Source organism: Phymastichus coffea, unplaced genomic scaffold (genome assembly GCF_024137745.1).
Source record: "Phymastichus coffea isolate CEN01 unplaced genomic scaffold, Cenicafe_Pcof_1.1 PCOF00063, whole genome shotgun sequence".
NCBI lineage: Eukaryota > Metazoa > Arthropoda > Insecta > Hymenoptera > Eulophidae > Phymastichus > Phymastichus coffea.
This window is the reverse complement of record NW_026706874.1, coordinates 1,438,774-1,461,470: the sequence shown is the minus strand read 5'-3', so window position 1 is coordinate 1,461,470 and position 22,697 is coordinate 1,438,774. Positions and strand designations below refer to the sequence as shown.

The following is a 22,697-nucleotide window of genomic DNA, read 5'->3' as shown; positions in this document are numbered from 1 at the left end:
AATATTCCTATAATTTTTTTAATATTCCAAAAAAAGATGTTTTTTATTATAATGAATAGAATTTATATTTTGTACTGATAGGAAATTTATTAAAAGTAAATTATTCATGACAGACTCATTTGAAATAACTGTATGCACAAAATTTATTAATATTATGCTTACTTATTTTACAAGTCTTAGTTTTATAGTGAAATTTACAGAGGTAAAATTAAATTGCTTACGTTACAAGTCTTACAAGAAGTAGTTGAAAAATAGTTAAATTACATCGTTTGTACTCATATTTACAGTATTTAAAAATTATCCACATACTGAATGGGCCAGCAACTACTTATTAATGTCCTTCCTTGTAATTAAGCTGAGCTCTCTGCCACTTTGCCACCATACTCGACATTTCTTTCTGCTTTTTGCCGATTCCAGTTTTAAGCTGAAAAAACAACATAAATTAAATAAATATCAGTCTGAATAACAAAACGCGAAAATAATTTTAACTAAGTTTTTCTTCGCTAAAGACAAACAATGAACAATGGACAAAAATGAATAAATAATTAAGCAAACCAGCTTGAAAATATGTACCTTTTTCTTTTTCTTCTCTTTGGTCTCAGTAACCTCACCTTCCATCGACACAGCTTGCATCATCACCGGCTGCTGTTGAATGTCGGTAGTCAGCCTCATGTGTTCAGCTTGCAACCTTTCTTTTTCAGCAGCCTCAGCTACAGCATTAGACTTTTCCATGGACGCAATATCGCTGTAGAACGAATTGAGAGCCGAACCTAGGGAAGCTTCGTGCGGCATTTTAACCGGTGGTTTGGCAATCACTTGATTATTCTGGTCGTAAACCCTTGCGTACTCAGCGACCATAAATTGAGCGACTGCCTCTTGGCCCGACAACCTTGCCACCAATGCTTGCTATAAAATTGAATCAATCGTTAAGAAATCTGAGGGTGTCTATTTTGAAGTAAAGAATGGCTTACGTTATGGAGGTGCTGATGATAAGCTGGAGTATAGTGCATAAGTTGTCCCTGCATCAGAGCTGTGTGAGGATGCGAGAGAAGAGGAATTCCAGCTGCACCAGCCAGGGTCGCCGCGTAGATCGGATTGGTTTGCTGAGCGCCGTAGAGTACGCCGGCTTCTAAGGCTGAGGTGGGTAGTGTGTATGCTATTTCTGCTGGCTCAACTTCTGCAAGCGATACTTCGTTGGGCTTTGCCTCAGTTGACGTTTCGTCTGTGAACGCACGAATGGCAATATTTCATTTGCATAAATTACTTGCCATGTATTGGTAATTGGCAGTATCGGATGAGAATGCAAACCTTTGGACGTAGAACCATCGACGTCAGGACTACCTTTCCGTTTCCTTCCGCGTTTAAGATCCTCCGCATTAATACGCGGAGGTGGCGGTGGACTTGGTGGGCCCGAAATCGTTGGCGGTGGTGGTGCTTCCGTTGGCGGTTCTTGTTTCGATTGTGGATCAACATTGTTCTCTGGCTTGCAGCTGTCGTTACTCATAGTCGTTGTCTGCGCGCTCATTTCTGTGAAATACGAAGAAAACCTCCTTGTACAACGGTAACGCGTTAAATTTGATTTGGAAAATAAAGAACTCACCAATGATCGGGGGCTCTTCGTGTTCAGGAGGCGGTGGAGTAGTGCAAAGTTCCATTTCCTCGGCGCCACCAGCTATACCAGTCTGCGGGTATGTCCATTGTGCCTCGCCAGTAGAGGTGTTACGGTAATAGTAGCGCTTATGCGACCTATACAACGTGTGCGACCCAACAGAGAAAATTAAAAAATATATGAGAGCAACTGATATTTACTAAATGCAATATTCGTTTTTTTTTTTTTTTTATTTCGTTTGGTTTTTTTGCTAATCGATGAGAAATGCATCGTTTTTTTATTATTATTATTATGTGTGTGTGGATAAATATTTGCAATCTTAAGCTAGTTACCCTACCTGTCTTGCCCATCGTCTTCGATCCCTTCTGCAAAGAAATATTAAGATTGTTTTGGATTTCAAGGATATAAGCAATGTTTGTTTCTTGGGTTTTCCTCCATAGACGCTTGCGGAACTGTCTTTATGCAACATTATTCTTCACAGCAACATTAGAGGGGCATCGTTAGTTTTTTTTTTCGTTTTTTTTTCGTTTTAGACACCAGAAGAGTTATATGCAGTAAATAAACGATTTATTTTTGTTTTTCAACATTACAAGTGGTTGGTATAAAGTAGTATGTAAAAATAGGAACTTGAGTTCATTGCTATCACTGGTATTGTATGAAAAAATCAGAATCGAAGAGATTGCTAAATTACTATTAAAGTCTTTCAAATTGTATCACAGTTCTACATAAAATTAAAAAAAAAAGCTCCAAGCCATAATTAGCTATTCGGAATGAAAAGTTCCTCATAGCTACACTTGTAAAAATGACGGTGTTCACGAAAGTATGTGTTCCATGCTTGATAGTCTCTAACAGTCTACAAAATTCACGCAAAATGTAGAAAAACTTATGAAATAATAATTAGTATGATGAGTAAACCATCAGTTTTCTTCATACACGAAACAACAGAACATTTTGCACAATTAATCAATAGCAAACAAGAAATACAAAAAACGACCAATTCATAGCTATATTATATGTAATGCAAAATATTCTGTTACAGGATATATCCGTGACCTGCCGCGTGAATTCGGGGAAGAACCTATAACAGCCAAGACAAATTATAAATCACGAAAAGTCACTTACGCTGGATATTTTTTTCACACATGCGTCCATCTACTTATCCTATTATCACATAATCTCTATGTACACGTAGACACTCCTGATTTCTTTCATTATTGATACGTACACCTTATATACCCAATCCAGATAGCTGCTCCGATCCACATAGCTCGGTTTCAAAGTTCTTTTTTGTTTTTCGTTTTTAACGAACGATTGTATTTAAAGAAACAGTGAAAAATGAGCGTGCAGATATGACACTTTGCTTATTGTTGGAGAAAAATGTAAAAAAAATAATAGAAAAGAAGCAAAGAACGTTCACATATCGAAGAGAGGAAAATTAAAAGGAAATTATTCGCGCGAAAGGTGTCTTATAAGACATGAATGATAAGCTCGCGCACACGAGAATAATTAATTGAAAAAATTGTTTTGGTCGGTGAGTTTTTTAGAGGAGATTGTCGTAGATTACCGTACCTATCCCATTGACACTCCCAGCCTGGCGGAGCGGCCGTCTGCTCGAGGCGTGTTAACTCGCAGCCTGTACCTGTCAGCCAGTTGCGTAAATACGACTCGCTTAAACTTCCGGACTCCCACGCTGCCAGCAGTGTCTGCAAAAAATATTTTTTTATTAATTTTATTTCAAATCGTTCACTTTAATTAGGAAAAAGCTTAAAAAATTAGTAACTCACCTGTATTTGTATAGCCATAATTTGAACAGCGGATGCAGCAGGACTGCCCTCCGACAAAAACTTGAGTTTTTCCATGATAGGTCCAGTTTGTTCTCTCATAGCTATCTTATCCGCTTCGGTAATTTCTTTGGTTTTAGCAACGCTATTGCTATTGTTGTAGTTGGTGTCTTCTGTAGGCGCTGAGCTTTTAATAAATGTTATTCCCATCGGTTTCTTACTCGTCGTTTCACTATCAATTTTGCTATTCTCTTCGTCGGGTGAGTTTTCTTTGGAAAATCCAAAACCTCGACGCTCAACACCGTCCGTCATGTGAACTGGTGGAGAATCTTCTTTGGTTCTAGTTGACTCTGGCGCTTTGTTCTTCGTTGGAGCCACTAAAAATTGATAAATTAAAAAAATATATATTTCTTATCAAAAGAGTACTTTTAATCAAAATATTTACCATCAAAAGCAATACGCTTTTTTCTCTGGAAAGCTTTTGAAGGGGCGTCGATACTTTCCAGAAATTTATTCGCTTTTGACTCGAGATCAATTTTCTCATCTTCTGGCTTATCTCCTGTAGCTTCATTACTCTTAGTATCTTCATCATTTTTTTCTTCATCATCATTCGACTCGGAATTCTTGTATTCATATATCCTAATCTTGCCTGTGTTCGTTTCGATATTTTTTGCAACTTTTCCAGAATTTGAATTATGAGAATGCGAAGTTTCGGCAATAGGAAACAAGGGCTTAATTGTGCTGCTCTTTCGTGTATCTTCCTCACCTTCTGAATCATCATCATAGCCTGGTACCAAAGACATTTTTACATCTTTCTGAGAGTCATCTTTATCGTTAGATGTACTCGATTCGTTTTCAACCTTAGAATTCTGTTTCTGTAGAAGTTTTGCTTGATTTTTCAGTCTTGTCAGAATGTCCTCTTCGCTAGAGCTCATGACTGAACTAGTTTTCTTTTCCCTGTTCACGTTCTATAAAAAATATTAGAAAATAAACATAAAAATAAAATTCACTTAAAAAGAGATGATTAACCTATTATATTTACCTGAGCTAATTTTTCGCTCAAAGACTCCCTGTTTTGCGGTCCATAATGCACAGGAGGTAACGCTTGGCCAATTGTAATATTTGGTTCGCGTGGTTTGCTCGGCACATCAGCTGGTTTAGAAGCTTTTAAGGCAGACTTTCTAGGCATTGGAGCTTGTTTCTTCTGCTTCTCTTCTTGTTCGCTTTCTTCAGACTCACTTTCGTCATTACCAAATGATGTTATCATTTCAATTTTTCTGTAAAACATTCATTTGTCAAATGGAGTAGTCGAGATAATATTGGAAATTGCTAATAACAATGCCTACCCTTCATCATCATCGCTCATCTTAAATCCTGGAGATTTGGTTATATTTGGCTTACTTGAAGGTTTTTCAGGTATTGTTTTGATACCAGCTTGCCTATTTCTATTTCTCTGCACTACCTCTTTTGGAATCATGCCATCAGGAATATTACTAGATGAAACTGCAACATTTGATATCAAATTAAACATCTTTTATCAAATATTTAAACACTTGCCTAGCAATAATATTTACACTTATTGGCAGGTATATTTGACCACTGTGGGACATGTGAACCATGTGGAGCTGCGGTACCTTTCTCTTTAATAGCCTTCAACTCTGTTGGTATTTCCCATGTTACCTGGTTTGTCTCTGTATGCCAATAATACGGGTAGCCAGTTTGCTCATCATAACACTCTTGCCAAACTAAAATAATCAACATAGATATGTTCATGAGAATTGAAAAATCAAGTCATAGCTGTAATAAAATTATAGATAATTACATGAACTTGGATGTGACATAATGGAACCTTGATTAGACTTGTCAGAGTTTTCAGGAGCAATCGACTGAATTTCCTATGAATTGCAAAACAAATATTAAAATCATTCAAGTATTACAAATACATACGATATCACAATTCATGGATTAATCATACATAATTATTTCATACCTTTAAAAAATCGTTAACTTGATCATTCAATTTGTGTGCTCTTGGTTTTGATTCATAGTCTCCCTCGCTATCTGAATTGTACTGAGTAATTAAATTTGAAAGAGGATTGCTTGGTGATCCATTTTGTGATTGACCTGCAATAATAAGTATGAATGCCAAATAAATCAACTTTTTATTCAAGACAATAATACCAACGACTAATAAGAATATTGCTATGTTTACGTTCGCTCGGCCAGCGTCCTCTTGATGAGTCAGATTCTCCATTGATGTCGAGAACTGGCTTTCTATGTCGACGTTTCATTTTATATCACACAAATAAATGTTTATCATCAAACATCACTATTTTCCTTTTCAACTTTTTTTCCGTGCAAGTAAACTTTTGTTTCTATTTGGCAATTCTGACTAATCTAACCTTAACTTGATTCTTTTCGATTTTTAAGTAATTATCCTTTTTATCTTTCAACATTTACACCACAATCTTTGCATATTCAACTAATACGTTTAATTGTTGTGAAACACATGTCTAAACTTCTCTTTATCGTTAGTTTTATGACTTATGAGGGATTTTAAAAAGTGCGAAAAAGTTATACATGGTTGATGTCCAAACCAAACAGCTATATAAGCTTACTAATGCTAAACCGCAGCTAAACAGTATATTTTTTCCCAACCTAACGACTCAACATAACCTATTTAGAAGAATCGCGCCGCTGCGGATACCGTATGGTATGGTGCTATTAGCGGAATCTGCGGAACGGATTCTGCGTGTTCGTGGCCAACATGGCTGGTTTATAACAGAATTATTAACCCAGAATAAAATGACAATTATTGTAAGATGCGTTCGTTACGAAACTAATTTATTTATTTTTAGTTCACGTAGATGAAGTGATTGAATATTAATTATGATAAAAGTAACGTAATTTATTAGTAAGTGAAAAATCAGATTTCAAAACCTTTCAAAATTATTTCCTTGCTGTCAAATATGTTTACTATTATTCATATACATTTTTTTTCAATTTCTTATTACATTCCGTTGAATTTTTAAAACACTCGACTCTATAATCATTTATTTAAAGGAAAATAATTTATTTTAAAGAAAAGAAGCAGAATATTTGATAATTTAATTTTTAGAATGATAATTATTTCAAAGCAATTGAAAAAGAAATAACAATTTGCATGTACGATTGGAAGAGAGTTTTATTGTATAACAATGGCAGGCCCTGTAAGTGTACCAGATAATTTAGTCAAATGGGATTTAATAAATAATCCCTTAGCTCCTCTCACCATAAACTTGAAGACCCAACTGTCATCTCTGGAAGATGAAATTGTTAATTTAGATCCTGTTACTTTAAAAAAGTCATCATGTCAAACATTAAATTCAGAGGTATATGTTATATTTATATTTTTAATTATAAAACATAATATTTTTCAAATTTATCTCAATATATCAATTGAAATTTTAGCTAGCTTATACAGCACTCCTAGAAAGTCAAGATGACTATATAGAAAGCTATCAAAAGCTTCTTTTACATTACTCATCGCTAGAGCAAAAGCATATGTCTTCAGAAGACATCAAATATGTATCTTATCTTGCTCAGTTAAAATCTAGAAGAGAAGAATGTAATGACTTGTGCCTACAAATTCAGAGTGTGTTGGAAGACTTTTCGGCCTTAACTAGACAGTATACTGTTGTTTCTGAAAAAACTACTTCTTTACATGAAGCCAGTGAACAGCTGATCTCTGATCAAGAAAAATTAAATACATTTGTAGATAAAATAGCAGAGCATTTGAAATATTTTAAAGAAGTAGACTCAATTATGGATAAATTGGATGCTCCAACTTTGTCTATTAATAGTGACATTTTTTTCAATTTATTAGACAAGATTGATACCAATATGGATTTTATGCAAAATAATCCAACTTTTAAAGAAAGCAATACATATTTAGTCAAGTACAGGCACTGTCAATCCAAAGCTATAACACTCATTCAAAATTATGTTTTTAAATTATTCACCAAGGCGACTGAAAGCATTTTGAACCCCAAGGATAATGAAAATATACAGAAAAATCCAGATGCAGCACTGGCTTTATTTTATGGCAGGTTTCAGTCTATTTTACCTAAAACCAAGCCAGTTATTGAGCAAGTTGAGGCAAAGGCCAACAAACGCCAAGAGTATGATACTTTGCTTTTAGAGTGCCATGGGCATTTTTTGAGTTACAGAGGATTAGTATTAGGACCCAGTATACAGAAAAGTTTGCAGTCCATAAAAACCAAGTACAATGGAGATCACTGCAGTTTAGTTAGGCATTCATGCTCGCTACTACTACATGCTTCCATCGATGAGCACAGATTGTTTTATCAGTTCTTCAGCAAATCTTCACTAGCTCTGATGTCATACTCAGAAAATCTGTGCACATCTCTTTATGACACTCTTAGACCATTTATAATTCACATCAACCATTTAGAAACACTGGCTGAGATTTGCTGTATTTTAAGGATAGAGATGTTGGATGAACATGTGCAAAACAATAGCGAGCCTCTTCAAGGGTTCGGAAACATCTGCCTCCAATTGTTGCATGACGTTCAAGAGCGGCTAGTGTTTAGAGCGCACCTGTACTTGCAATCGGACGTGGTTGGATATAATCCGTCACCTGGAGACCTTGCGTACCCAGAAAAATTAAAAATGATGGAGGATATTGCAGAGTCTATCAGGGAAGAAAACCGGCAGTTTCGAATGAAGAAGATATCGCTTTCATCTATGGAAAGTGGGAGCAGTAGCAACGTCGTTGAGCCAATATCCAGGACTCATGTGATGGTATGTATACAAGTAATTGATAACCGAGTTTATTTATGGCATGTGTTGCTAAACCAGAATTTATAAATTTCTAGGGCATTGATCCAATGTATCAACGGGGCTCGCATATGGGTAACTCACCAGCAGATTTGCACGGTATGTGGTACCCAACAGTACGACGAACATTAGTTTGCCTATCAAGATTATACCGATGCCTTGATCGTCCAGTATTCCAGTCTCTCAGTCAAGAAGCTATAACATACTGCGTGCAAAGTATTGAAATAGCACGAGAGAAAATCCAATCGCGAGCAACACCTCTCGACGCCGAGCTATTTCAAGTGAAACATTTGCTGATTCTACGCGAGCAGATTGCACCATTTCAAGTGGATTTCACAGTCAAAGAGTACAGCCTGGACTTTTCTAAGGTCAAGAGTGCTGCTTTTGGATTGCTAGAGAAAAGGTCAAGACTGTTCACCTTGTCTAATAATGCGTTGCTGGAATTTTTGCTGGAAGGCGCACCTCAGATGAAAGAGCAGTTGATTGATTCGAGAAAGCACGTCGATGCTAAGTTGAAAAATTCTTGTCAGAGGCTCATTCAACATGTCACGAGACTGTTGATCGAGCCAGTTATTCAACTGTTGGAAAAGTCTAAGAACTCACAGCAGGTATGATTAATTTTTAAAATACGATCATGTAATATCTTCTGCTCACGTGGTTACTTTGTCACGCTTGTTGCAGACTGCAGCATTGAAATATTTGGGCACAGCCGAATCCATAGCAGCAGTAGTAGGTGAATCATTAAGGTCCATCCGCTTCAAACTACCAGTAGTTCAACAATCAATGCAGCTTTACTTAGCGAACCGTGAGACCGAATGTATTCTGTTTCGCCCAATAAAAAACAACATTGTTGCTGCATTTGCACAGCTTTCACAGCTGCTATCTCAACACTACACGGGCGAAGAGTTAATGTTAATTGCATGTCCGTTGCCTGAGCAAATTTCTATAATGCTGAGTTCGACGTCATTGGCACAACCTGCCAAACCTGAGGAACCGCCACCACAACCCACAGCGGTCATCGCTCAAGAGAACAGTAGTGTGGAGACTGTATAGTTTTTTATTGTTAATTTTTTCAGAGAATTTAGGGATATCGCGTATTTCTACGATATACAATGTGTATATCTTTTTCAACACTTTATAACCGAGGTTAGCTGTTTCAAAACATCAATTTACAGAATAAACCAAAATTTAGTAATATATTTCTGATATAAATTATTTATAAATCTCATTTTTAATTAACTATAAGAATTGATTGTGGATTAACGGCTTACTAAAGCTTAAAAGAATTCTATAAATAGGGTGCATGAAAATAAAAATAAAAGTTATTTACAAATAAATTTATTAGAAAAATTTTCTCAACTTACATACTGCGAATCTTGCGATAAATTTATTACATAAATAAACTTTTCAAACGCTTTGCTCTCGTGTAGCTACCTTTTCAAGCGTCATTTTATAAAATAAACCATATTTTGCAACATATCTTAAGCTGTACATTATTTACATTCTTAATTTAAATAACATCTTAAATTTAAAAGAGGCATATAAAAAATAATCCAAACGTTAGTTCAGATTTACCCTTGTGTAAAACATATGGAGTACATTGCTTATAGTAGAACCGATTTTTCTTTTCGATGATCCCGCTTCAATATCCGCTAACAAGTTTTTATCTCCGTTTCGGAATGCTTCCGCGAGAATCAGTGGTGTAGGATATAATTCCGTGATACCGATTGCTTTTTCTGCTGACATTCCTTTTAATTGGACGAGTTGTTTTATCAACATCTCTCGAACGGTAAATTGCTGTAAGAGATTTAATTAATACGACAAATGAAATCTTTCAATATATTCTAATTACCTTTGTCTTGAGAGCAGCTTTATTGAACTCGCTGAATTCCATCAGTTGTTCTGTATTTTTAGATATTTCTGCATCTGAATCTATGTTTTTTTTAGGACAGCTTACCAGTTTTTTACTCTGAAAAATAGTAATCTTTTTAAAATAAAATTCAAAGTTATGCATTTGATGCAGGAAAGAACATATTACTTACTTTGTACATTCGTATTAATTTTCTTGTAATAGCTGCCAAGTAGAAGATTGAATCTTTGTGATCCTTTGTAAATTTAGTAATAAAGCCATCTTGAACTGTAGTATTAATTCCTGCTTGTAATAAAGATGTTAATGGTAATGTACCATGGTAAGTTTTTCCAAAATGTTCAATCAAATAAATGACATTTTTTATTTCTGATTGCCTTAATCGATGCTAAATGGAAATGGAAAGACTTATAAAACATTTCTAAGGAATAGAATGAAAATTTATACAAAAATACAATACCTTTTGCTCATAATAACGCCCATCTATAATGCTTGCGCCAAGATCATCTATTCTCTTTCTCTCAATGATATATGGAAGAATAAGTTCTTTTTGCGTAAATCTACATCTTGCAATCCATGTGAAATCGCCCACTTTTAGATTTCTCACTTCATACAAAACTCCTACATCGTTCAATGTTGATATCGTTGTATCGTCTATTGATTTCTTTTTAGTTCTAAAAAGTGATAAACAGTATAAAAATAAAATTTTACTCACAAATACAAATTTTCTTCATGAAAATTTACCCGCCGGTTTCTTGTGTGTCAACAAGTAAAACAATATCAAAATTATTAGGCAATAAAGTAAAGGATTCGGAAGGTACGTCTTCTGGAATTTCCTTAGATTTTGTACTGGCTTTACTATTTCCTTTCTAAAAAAGAAATTCATTAATAATAACATGAGATTGATATACTACATTTTTAATTAACTTACGTCACTGACGTTCTTTAAAGACTTAAGTGGATTAACATTGATACTTTTCAATGCAATAGGTGAATAGTTAAATTCTGGAAATTCATATTCTTCTTGAGTTTTAACTGTAGCTTTAGAATTTTCTTTGTTCAGATTAACGATTTTTCTAGATGTTTTTACCGGACTTGCAAAAATTTCAGTTTTATTTACCTTGAAATAAAAAAATATATTTCTAGAGAATCATTCTAATGAATGAATGAATTATAAAAATCTTACAAGTATTTCATTGCGAACCTTTTCGTCGTCGTCACTTATCACAATTTCATCTGTAACATTTTTTTTAGAACTAATTTGTTTTCTTTTAGTAACCGACTGAAAATCCTTGTTATACATTCCTATTTCATTAGTAGACAAATCATGTTTTTCAAAACTTCGATTACTATTTGTTGGACTATCAAAATTTGTAGGTGAACTATATAAATCAGCATTTGTCTATAAATTAATGTGTAATAAAAAATAGATACTACTAGTCTATCGAATACATATTTTTATTAAATGACAACAGTTCTACTTACCGTGTCATTTTTTTGAGCAAACTCTGCATCTACGATGATTGGATCATTGTCGGTTGATGCAATATTAGTAAAGATAAAATGTTTACTTTTCTTTTTGACATGTAGACCTGATTCTGCATTTTCTTTACAAAATTCTATGTAACTATCATCATTTTCATTGTTACTGTCAATTTTTGACTGAAATAAAAAAAAAATTAACTGATAAATTGTTTTGGACTTCTAATAGCACAAATTAAATACAAGTCCCTACTTCAAAATTATTTGTCAGTGCTTTTTCAGATCTATCCTCCATCTCATCATCATCAAGACAAATAATTTCATCCACTTTCACATTTTCACTACAAAAACCTGGATCAGCATTAGACTTTTTTTTATTTGCACTATCATTAAATAGTCTTCTCATACTGACATGCATAAGATCAATTGCTATATCTTCATCCATTTCAGTACCACTATATTGTTCAATAATATCATCTATTTTTTTATCCTCAACTAAGTAATTAGCATCCAGTACACTCAAATCTATATAATCTTTTATTTTTGATTCATTTAATGAGATTGCTAACACTTTTTTAAGTTCTTCATCTTGATCAGTTTCATTTTGATCATTTTGATCATTGTATGCCATCCTATTTTTTGTTTTTATTTCAGCCAAAGACAATGATAAGGCCATTTCTACTTCATCTTTAGATCTAGCATCAACTTTGGATTTAGTTTTACTTAGTAAATTATTATGAGGTTTAGATGCTTTTGTTTCAGTCGATGATGCTAGTGCTGTTTCTAGCTCATCATCAGAGTTTTGTACCATAGATTGAGGCTTCTTTGTTTTGACATCATATGTCTCAAAATTGTTCCTATTATTTCTCTTGAAAGCATCATCATCTGAATCACTAAATCGATTTTCTAAAACTTTGTCTGAAGTAGATACCTTAGCAGAGTCAGATTCATCAGAGATTGATGAGTTGCTTTTAGGCTTCTTATTACTTTTACAACTTACCAGCTGTTTTTTATAACTAGCACCATCATCATCTTCATCTTCATTGTCAGAGTCTTGATGGTGTAATACTTTTCCTTCAATCAATGACAGAGCTAAAGCAACTCCTGAATCTGTAAGGCTATATTTAGCTGGATTACTCTTTTTTATAACATAATGTTTGGAAATCAGTGTTGACATTGCTGACCAGCCTGAGTAATGTTCAAAAGCATTGCTTTTCATTGGTGAATCACAATTACTTTTAGCCTGTAAAATTATGTCTTTCTTTAACATGTATCCTGAAACAGATTATTTTTATAAACTTATATTCTACCAATCAATGTTAATTTTTTCTTGTTTCTTACCTAGGTAGTTATGTTTTTGCATATTAGTATACATTGTAGTTAAAATGGCATAAGCACCAGAACCAACTTTAGGAATATAAAGCTTATTTTTTGGCACCTGTAATAATGATTTTTAAATTAAATACAAAGGGAAATAGAATTAACTATTGAGCATTATTTAAAATTACTTTGAATACTGATTTATCATTATCAAGGTCAACTTGATCAGGCATTTTATCATTAGATAAACTCTTCTTTCTACGTTTACCTACAACATTCTCATCTTCATTACCAAGAATATTATGAATAGCTGATGGTTGAGAGGTGGATGGCAGATTATTTGTTTTTTTATATGTCTCTAATTTTTTATCTAATATATCACAGATCTTCTTCCCAAAATGTTGCAAAATCAAACAATCTTTTCCAGTTTCCAACCTTATTGGACATTTTCTAAGAGAACTAAGCGCTTTGCCAAAAGAATATTGAATTGGATTGTCATTTGCTGCTGCTTGTTCTTTCATTTCAGTCAACCATTGTTCAAACAATGGATTTGGACAGCTTTTATAATTTCTTTTCATATTTATCACTGTTAAATAAAAAATAACAAGTGGAATTGTTAACCAGTACCAATTGTGATCACATAGGTTATGTATCAATTAACATGCTTTGTATAAAAATAGTGTTCGTGTGGATTACTATCCAATAAGTCATTTGACGCAAAGGTAAACCGAATCGAATGAGTTTCCTCTAATATATAGGTATATCAGTAGTATCAATGAACTGATTTAGACGCTTGAGCGTTTACATTCGTTTGTAGTATACTGTATAGTGATCACCTTTCAGCCAATCAGATCACGAACAAACTGGTTTCACTTTCAGATCTGTCTACTGCTTTTATTAGAAAGGAATTAAGAAGGATAACAAGGATAAAAAGGATAAGAATGATAATCAAATAACCAAATTCATATATTACTTATATATCCACCATAATGGTATCAACAATTATTTCCTCCCATTACAAAGCTTCTACTCAACAAGGATACTTTTGATCTTTACTGATAATTGGCGGGCTGTAACCATGAAGAGGTAGTATTGTTGTTAAAGTCAACTGTTAGTATAATGATTCAACCATTATTGTATATATAGGTCAGATGACAGTCAGTGATATTGGTATTTTTATTATTTAGTTAACTCCTAATCCCTGATTCCACGTCTGACGAGGTATCGATTGGCCTAATTATAATTAACAGTTAACCATGACTTAGCAATGGCTATTTCTAAATAAGTCGACATTTGCATTCTTATAAAATTCGTCAACGACCAGACACTTTTTTCTTAATTAAGTAATTAAAATAGTTTATTGAAATTAAAAAGAATTGAAACGTAGGGGAGCTAACTTCCAAGATTTTGGCGTCGACGAGTAAAATAAACTGTCTTTATCTCTACTTATAGTTTTACCTTAACTTACAACATTTAGTGAAAGATATACGATTTACCAATTTGAATATTGTCTTAGATTAATTATTATTTGACATAAGGGTTGAAAACTAGAAAAACAGAACATTTCATTTCTGTCTCAATAATAATTTTATTAAATAATCGTCATATCATTAACACAAATTATTCAAAAAAGATACTTATTCATGAGTGTCGATAAAGATATAAAACTATTTACTATAATACTAAATTACTATAATACAAATAACAATTTGCTTCAATTGAATTTTAGATACCTCTAAATTAAAAATTTTTTACAAAGTATTTGGAATCATTTAGTATATTTTAATACTATTTTGTAACGCTTTGGAATAATTTTAACAGATTTACTTTAATAAACTACTTAGTCATCATCCTTCCTATTCTTTAATCAAGGCCGCATCCATGTGCGGCTTAAATAGCTCATGATTGCCAGTGCGAATGGCCTGAGCTGCCATCACATCGTAAGCATATTTGAGTACCGACTTGTAGTTTTCCTCGCCCAGAATATCGATGTTTAAAGAGTATACTTCTTCGTTCGAATGATGTTCATTCGAAGAGCTGTTTAGCCAAAACGGAGTTAAGGAAGATTGCTGCTGTGATTTACACTTTTTTGCTCTCCGTTTCCTCGAGCTCCCTTGTATGCGGTATTCGTCGCGCTGCCTGTCACGCTGTGGAAGCGCGCAAATTTTTACCTGAAAAGGGAAACAACAGCGTTATTCGCGCGTGAAACAATATCTGAAGATATATATGACGATACTAATATTTATTGCTAATACTAACAAACAGAGATCGTTTAGCAATAACAACTCCCATTAAATTTTCAAGTAGGAAAAGCATCTTGATAGACCTTCTGTTAGCTCCAGTCAAACAATTGCTTTTACAGAAAAATTTATAACAAAGCCAAACTTTGACATTCTCTGGTTTCAACGAAGTCCTGGTAGTAAGTATCCCGCTAAGATCAGCTCCATAGTTCGATACACTCGAATTAACAGGATTCGAAATTTTGAATACGTGTCGAAATTTATGGCCATCGATTCCAATATTCTGTGACGATGGCCAACACATATGTTCTAAGCATCGTTGGACGGGAATCGTTACATGACACTTTTCGTCGTAGATCATTGCTGAATTCAAGAACAAATATTCGTACGTCGAGATCCAATAGAATTTAATTTCTAGTGGATAACACATACGTAAGTAAACGCTTTGCAGTTTCTGTGAGTACTAGAAATAGAAAGATTGCATATTGATATCTAGTATCATATACAATTGCGTGTTATCTATATACTTACGACATAATTACTGTTTGCGCTGTCAACATTAAACTTAAAGCGAAAGTCCATTGGACCAGTGACATCATCCTCATATTCCGGTCCTTGAAGATATCTTTTTCCCTTTACAATCTTCTTTTGCATTTCTTGACACTTGTTTGGTACAGAACAAGATATTGATCTGTACGAAAAATAATCATTGGCTTTTAATGCACTGGAGCCACGCCAAATTATTTAAAAGAAACTCATGCAACACTTACATGAGAGGCGGAATCTCTAATGGCGAGTTCCTGTTCGTGTTCATTTTCGAATGCTTTATTTTATGATTGAACAATCAGAATCGTGTGTATAGTTTTTTTCGTCGCTCACTGGATATCGTTTAAGCTAGACTGATTGAGAGTTCAACTCTACATTCAATGCCATTCAAACTTATACCGAAAGTTATTTACATTAATCCCATTGTAAATTATAGAAATAATACTGTATCATAAATATTGTGTGTAACTTCAAATTCAATTTCAAATGAGTAATTCAAACGATTTTTTCCTTCGATATGTTTGTCTAAAAAAATTATTTAAATAAAAATATTCATAGACAGTCAAAGGAAAAAATAATCAGTAACATCTTCAATTTTATAAACGTATAATAATAATAATAATAATAATAATAATAATAATAATAATAATAATAATAATAATAATAATAATAATAATAATAATAATAATAATAATAATAATAATAATAGTAATAATAATAATTATTATTATTATTAAGTGTTTGCAATGAAAACTCGATAACTACATACATAATTACGTATTGTATGTATTGAAATGTATTATAAAAATTGTGTACAATCCGCATAAAAATCACTATACATTAAAGCATATATAATTAATACTTTCATCAAATATTGTCGAATTTTTACTTTCTGCCTCTAACGTTAAGCTGCATTTTCTTAAGTTTTCTCAGTGCACACTTGGCAGCAGTACACTTAGCAATCCTATAATTCCTGCCGATTCCCTTGAATAATCCTTTGTTAAATACATCGACAGTAACTCGTACTCTACGTCCATCTGCCAATTTTTCTGGTTTGCCGAATTTCGCTGTTTCCGGTTCTAGCTCTAATAATTCTCGAATTGGCGATTTCGGCACATTGGAGCTGAATAGTTCTATCTCGCTTTTCATGATTTCGAAATAAACTTTCCAAACGGCATCTAACGACATATTACTATCGAGGTAAATTGCACCAGCAAGTGATTCAAAAACGTCACCTAAAGCTTTGGGTACTTCCACGTCTTCGGCTTCCTCGGCTTCGTCCAATTCGTCGATTAAATAGAACTCTTCGCTGATCGAATGGCCATTTTCCTCTTGAATACGAACAAAACGATCGATAACCGTATTTAGGCCTGGAGACAAATGACGAAAATACTTGTGAAAGCCGCAACGTACAGCCAGCGATGCAAATATCGTATTGTTCACCAAAGCTGAACGTAAATCTGTAAGTGCTCCTGGCGAATGTTGCCTGGGGTCTTCGTACAAGTGCCTTGTTATTAAATAGTCTAGTACAGCATCGCCTAAAAATTCCAGTCGCTGATAACAGTCTGTGAGCTTATTAGGCTGATAAGATGCATGTGTGAAAGCTTGTAACAAGTAGCTACGATTTCGAAAATGATAGCCAATGGATTCCTCGAGTTGAGTATATCCGTCGAGCATGATTTCCAATTCGATTTCCGGCTTTGATACATTGTAAAACAAAGGACTAGGTGGATTAGGTAGTTTTTTGTATCTGACATGTGTCCATTTTTTCTTTCCATCTTCGTTAATACTTTCCACGTATATGGTACTACCAGTTGGTCTTTCCTTGGGCATTTCTTCTTGAATTACGGATACCTGCTCCGTTGGTAATACGCGGATACCTAACCATGTCATGAATAATAGAGCTCCTCGAGGTCCACAGGCAATCAAATAAGCGCCGATCAGTGCCTCTACGCAATCAGCAATACTTTTGTCTGGAATACTGTGCTGAGTTATCAGATTATACGGGATGAATGAACGTAGAGGATCATTGATAGCAGCATCGAGCTCGCTTTTCATTATTTCCAGTCTCTCAGCTAAGTCACCGATTTCTCGGAAAGGTGCGATGTTCCACATACCTACAGGTATTCCAGACTCGATAAGCACTTGTTCGAGCTCCTTTGGCACGTAGTAACAAGGTGGTAACCAGTTATCGTGTGGTTCGAATTTAGTGGCAATCATACTTTCACCGAGCATTTTTTGTCGACCAAGACGATAGAGATTGAGATTGCTCACTTGTTTCGAGCGGAGATGGCTAAGTTTACCCTCGTGGATATTATTGTACGAGCAGAACAAGTAAGTCGTGATGGCATACTTGAGAAAAGAGTCGCCGATGGTTTCCAGACGCTCGAGATTGATACCGTCGTTTGCGTTCGACATTGTAAGCGCTTGCAGAATTAGACTTGGACTTGGACCCGAGTGACCTTTCAGTTCTGGCTGATAGTCGAAACTGAAAGTACCATCAGTATACGAATGCAATGCGGAAAAATGCAACGCTGGTACTTGTTTGTTGTACGTTTGACGTGGAGAATTCACGACTTCATGAATAAAACATTCAGCAATGACGCTGACGTATTCCTCGTGTTTTCTACTAATCTCGCGAATATTTTGCACTTTTGTAGCTTTTCGTTTGAATGTAACGGGAGTATCGCTTGTGATAAACACACCTTCATTCACGATTCTTTCTTCATTCTGCTTTACGTTCTCCATGTGAGCTTGTTCGTGCTTGTGGTATAAAGCGTCCTTATCGTCATCTTTTAAGTTCCACTGCATGATTGCTGACTTTTCCTGCATCTTAATGCAATTTAACTTGTCCAACTCAATTAAGCCTTTCTTGTCAATTGCTTCGGCTACATTGTCACCCGTGTACTCGATAAGCAGACCTTCATCAGAACTATCGCTCATGCTATCATCGAAGTCATCGCTGCAATCGGAATCATCATCGTCGAACTCCGAGTCGTATGTTGGTGAACCGTAACGTACGTTACCCCAATTATACACGCTGTCACCATTGATCGGTGCGGTATTTAACATCTCATTCGACCACGTCCCGATTTCTAATTCGTCCAAATTATCATCAATTTTTTCGATTTTGTCCTTTTTTTCTTTCATTTCCACGAAATCTTCTTTTTCATCACAGTCGCCTGTTCTGTCATCCTAAAAATAATAAAATCTAGTTAAAAATTTCTACGAATTCATTCCAATAAATCAATATAATACAATAAATCAGCATAATGAATCAAGCTTTACAATTTCACGATTCACAGTCTTCTCCATCTCTTTTGTCTTTTCCTCTTCCTTCATTTTTTCTGCCTCCTTAGCTTTCTCATTCTCTTTCGATTTCTTCAAAACATCCGCTAAACTCCAACCAAAATCCAGAGGAGGCCATTCAAAATCTTCAGCTAAATTTTCCATACCAAGATTGATCGCAGAAGCTACTTGTCGGCGAATTTGATCTGCCAACAATAATGCATTTATCCTATAGAGTATACACGGTAGACATACTGCCTGTCGCCAGAGAGAAGCTGGGAATGGATGAATAGCACAAAGTTCTGCAACGAGGATCTGCTTTTGTTCGAGATTTTCACGTTTTGCGCGTTTTGTTTCTTCGCTACTCGTTGGTAATGCTACTCCTTTGCGATTTACATACCTACAAAAAATAGTGATTAAAATAAAATAAAAATAATAATGTAATATTGTAATATAAAATCAGGCAAAAAAAACCTTGGTGTCAAAAAATTAAGTCTTGCAGACGTATGATCAACGTCAAGCAATGGTTGCTCCAAATTTTGTATTTGAATACAATATTTTTTTAAATAATACTCCTCGAAAGTACTGTAATCAGCTCCCGGGAAACTCGATTTAGGATTCAGATGATTGCATATTTCTGCGACGTAGAAATACTGAGGTTGGTCTTGATTACGATACCAGGGCATAATCACAGCGTCGTGATATTTATTGGCGTCAAAAGTGAAATTACGTCGCTCTTCTTCGGATACTAGATTTGGCATACTTTTACGATTTGCGTAGATACACTCAAGGAAGCCCCAATCGACACACATGTCCGTAGAACCATCGAGCTTTTTGACTGGCACTATCATATAGGAATTCTCCGAGACATTTGGGTCGAACAGCATCAAATACTTTTGCAACCTAAAAATAGAAAAATTGAATTGTCAATGAATTACACCAGACAAATAATAATCATTAAAAATTTAATAACTTCACCTTAAAACATTGGTAAAAGTATAATTGAGAAACGACACGACTTTATCATTCTGCGTCTCGTCCAGTACAACAGTTTCCTTACTAAGCTTTAGTTCCACACGCACCTCGCCAGACCTAGTGTAAATTGGAAAAGGACAGACTTTCGGTATCTTTTTGTAAGTCAAAATACCAAAGCCAATAGCCGAATCCTCTGGTGGATAAATCTTTCTTCCCCTAGTATTCTGCTCTTCTGGCAATGGGCAACTGAGCATCATGTGAATATGATAAAGATAACACGGTTTCCTGAACTCAGGTTTACAATCGGTCAGAGCGCCAGCGATCTTCTTGTAATAGTACTGTCTTCGCTTTGTGGTACCTGGCCTTGCGTCTGACAAATCCATCTTCTCATCACCTGGTAGTGCTGGCACTTCTGTATCTTCTGGATTGGCTTTGAAGTTCTCCTTACCTACTGGTATTAAGTAATCATCGATTTCGTTCTCCTTGTGCAGACGAATGCAAAGTTGTAATGCCGCTATTCGTTTTGCTAGTGATTTATTTGGCATGGGGTAAGAGGAAATCAAATACTTTAGAGGCGAGTTTATGGGAAGCCGAAGAGAACAGATGTACATTTGATTGTCTTGTACTTTAATAGGATTGATTTTCCATTCAGGTGTGAGCTTTGTAAATGTATCGCTTGGCAATTTTGCACAATACCTGAAAAAAACCAAATAAATTTTTATCACATACAAGAATTGCGTTTAAATTCAAATGTAAAAAAATTACCTGTTTATTAAAGTTATGGCACTGTTGAGTGTAACTTTAGGAGATTCATCCTCATCCAAAGGCTTGTACTCTGGTAGAAGAGAGCAAAAAGCATCAGCCTCTAATTCCTCTAACTCATTATTTTCCTTATTGGAACACTTAGCTAATAAAATTTTTTCTATGTAATGGTAGTGGGCCAATTGTTGCACATATGTTTGTGGCTCATCATCTGGCACCAATAAAATATGCAAAGCATCTGTTGCACGAGCTCTGCTCTTACATTGCACATAAGACTGATAATTCTTAGGAAAATCAAACCGCATCACAAAGTTGCATTTAGGAATGTCGATACCTTCTTCTAAAACTGAAGTAGAAATTAACAAATTGCACTCGTGAATACGAAATTTCTTTAACACTTCCTCCTGCTTTCTGTGCTCCATCTCTATGTCCCGCCCACCTAAGATGTCATCATTTGTTTTCTCACTTGTATAGAGAGGAGATAAAAAATGATATGCATCTTCACATTTGCTTAATTCGTTTAATAAATAAAATAACACTTTAGCAGTGATCGTATTGTCGACAAAAATCACACCACACATTAAGTCTGGATCTGTTAATCCACGAAAGCGAAAAGGCCTTTGTTTCTTGAAACCTGGTTCCATTTTTTTGATTGGACTTTGTGCTGGCTTTTCTTGATTATTTTGATCCTTAATAATAGTTTTTTCATGATTATTTATGAGGTTTTCTTCTTTTGCAGGAGGAGTAAAAGTTCTGAGGACTTCTAGCATTCTATGAACTTTTGGAGTAGAAAATTTTTTGATTTTTTCTGTCTCTGACAAGCCATTAAATGCGTGATCACAGTAAGCTCTAATTTTTAAAAACAAAGTTGCTATTATGCCTAATAAGAGATAATGCCTATCATAAGGAGTTTTGATTTTAAGCTTCTCTATAAGCATTAACAATATTAAAGCTGCTCTATCGGCTGCCCATAAACCCAATGTTTCTAGAATATATAAAAATTCTTGGATCAACTCCAGGGGCTTTTTCCTTGGATCTGGAATCTTTTTAATTTCTTCTAAAAATTCTTCGCTATAAATCTCGGTAGGATCATAACGATGATCCTGTAAAAAATTTCTACATTCCTGAAGATAGTTTTCTATATCTTTCCTACATTCAGTTTTATAAGCTAACATGTATTCCTTTGGCTTTGGACTATACCTTAGAATAGATAATAAATCACTAGCTGTTTCAATTTTACACCTCAACAGAGACTCGATTCTTTCTATTGCAAAACTTAATTGCCCTGGTTCCTTGGTTAAACTATAAAGTGGTACAGCAAAACCAATAATTTTTATATCATTATCACAGGATCTGAAAGTCTCTAAAATGAACCTAAGTTCATTATTCGTGACTAAATTATGGCACTTATCAATAATAAGTAAATTTATTTGACTTGGAATAATCTTCTTTGTGTTGAGCAACTTGCAACATATTTCCACAGTCAAAACTAATACTTGAGTATTTAAATTAAATTGATCTATGTTAAAATCATCTACGTCACTACAAAGCAAAACTTTCAAGTCGGTAAGTTGTTCGATGTGAAAAGCAGTCTCATTGCAAGACTGTTCATTTTCCAGTAAATATATTGTCCGTTTGCCATTGTCATGCAAACTTTTCCTATTGTTTATGGCAAGTTCTTGAATCAACTTATTTGTAATAAACGTTTGCTCGGCGATTTTTCCTAAACATATTATAATATTTCTTTCCTTAGCCGAGTAAAGCAATTCAACTTGGTGTTCTCTTGGAGTGAACGAGTTCGTATGGATTTGATCGTTGAAGAAAAAAGCCATTGAAATGGGAAAGAATTATTAGTTTATCTTTACACTAAAAACCTTTCACACGTAACAATATATTCAATTGTTATTGTTGCTTTCACTATCAATCCATTATTTTCAAAAGTTGACGCTGACCACTCGACTTGCGGCTTAAATTCCGCAGACTTAGGC

General features: G+C 34.6%; 5 protein-coding genes across 10 annotated transcripts; 1 reads left to right on the top strand and 4 right to left on the bottom strand.

The window, feature by feature from the left end:
- Window positions 1-142: 142 nt before the first annotated feature.
- Window positions 143-6,069, bottom strand: LOC131667173 (formin-binding protein 4-like). Its single transcript, XM_058940429.1, has 14 exons — window positions 5,603-6,069; window positions 5,381-5,514; window positions 5,213-5,285; window positions 4,965-5,135; window positions 4,737-4,893; window positions 4,433-4,667; window positions 3,836-4,358; window positions 3,394-3,767; window positions 3,179-3,312; window positions 1,601-1,746; window positions 1,265-1,527; window positions 972-1,199; window positions 574-906; window positions 143-424 (listed from the first exon to the last, which is right to left on the bottom strand). The coding sequence occupies exons 1-14, from the start codon at window positions 5,679-5,681 to the stop codon at window positions 332-334; spliced, it is 2,943 nt and encodes a 980-aa protein (XP_058796412.1). The 5' UTR covers window positions 5,682-6,069; the 3' UTR covers window positions 143-331.
- A 45-nt stretch (window positions 6,070-6,114) lies between these two features.
- Window positions 6,115-9,285, top strand: LOC131667174 (conserved oligomeric Golgi complex subunit 3). Of its 5 annotated transcripts, none has more exons than XM_058940433.1 (5): window positions 6,115-6,288; window positions 6,569-6,761; window positions 6,841-8,193; window positions 8,268-8,837; window positions 8,911-9,285. In XM_058940433.1, exons 2-5 carry the CDS (start codon window positions 6,588-6,590, stop codon window positions 9,280-9,282), a joined length of 2,469 nt encoding a protein of 822 aa, XP_058796416.1. In that variant the 5' UTR covers window positions 6,115-6,288; window positions 6,569-6,587; the 3' UTR covers window positions 9,283-9,285. The 5 variants fall into 5 exon arrangements, with proteins under 5 accessions (XP_058796416.1, XP_058796417.1, XP_058796415.1 ...); XM_058940434.1 differs by having other exon boundaries at window positions 6,115-6,304; window positions 6,595-6,761; XM_058940432.1 differs by having other exon boundaries at window positions 6,115-6,304.
- Window positions 9,286-9,775: 490 nt separating this feature from the next.
- LOC131667172 (crossover junction endonuclease MUS81) lies at window positions 9,776-13,506 on the bottom strand. Of its 2 annotated transcripts, XM_058940427.1 has the most exons (11): window positions 13,087-13,506; window positions 12,920-13,016; window positions 11,832-12,853; window positions 11,582-11,758; window positions 11,301-11,498; window positions 11,028-11,216; window positions 10,841-10,965; window positions 10,557-10,770; window positions 10,272-10,484; window positions 10,082-10,198; window positions 9,776-10,026 (listed from the first exon to the last, which is right to left on the bottom strand). In XM_058940427.1, exons 1-11 carry the CDS (start codon window positions 13,474-13,476, stop codon window positions 9,790-9,792), a joined length of 2,979 nt encoding a protein of 992 aa, XP_058796410.1. In that variant the 5' UTR covers window positions 13,477-13,506; the 3' UTR covers window positions 9,776-9,789. The 2 variants fall into 2 exon arrangements, with proteins under 2 accessions (XP_058796410.1, XP_058796411.1); XM_058940428.1 differs by lacking the exon at window positions 13,087-13,506 and having other exon boundaries at window positions 11,832-12,821; window positions 12,920-12,984.
- Window positions 13,507-14,476: 970 nt separating this feature from the next.
- Window positions 14,477-16,083, bottom strand: LOC131667158 (cellular tumor antigen p53-like). The gene is made up of 4 exons (XM_058940406.1): window positions 15,909-16,083; window positions 15,670-15,829; window positions 15,158-15,601; window positions 14,477-15,069 (listed from the first exon to the last, which is right to left on the bottom strand). Exons 1-4 carry the CDS (start codon window positions 15,950-15,952, stop codon window positions 14,755-14,757), a joined length of 963 nt encoding a protein of 320 aa, XP_058796389.1. The 5' UTR covers window positions 15,953-16,083; the 3' UTR covers window positions 14,477-14,754.
- A 357-nt stretch (window positions 16,084-16,440) lies between these two features.
- On the bottom strand, window positions 16,441-22,695 carry LOC131667284 (endoribonuclease Dcr-1). Its single transcript, XM_058940638.1, has 5 exons — window positions 20,713-22,695; window positions 19,951-20,643; window positions 19,447-19,875; window positions 18,973-19,372; window positions 16,441-18,879 (listed from the first exon to the last, which is right to left on the bottom strand). Exons 1-5 carry the CDS (start codon window positions 22,539-22,541, stop codon window positions 16,570-16,572), a joined length of 5,661 nt encoding a protein of 1,886 aa, XP_058796621.1. The 5' UTR covers window positions 22,542-22,695; the 3' UTR covers window positions 16,441-16,569.
- Between the last annotated feature and the right edge of the window lie 2 nt (window positions 22,696-22,697).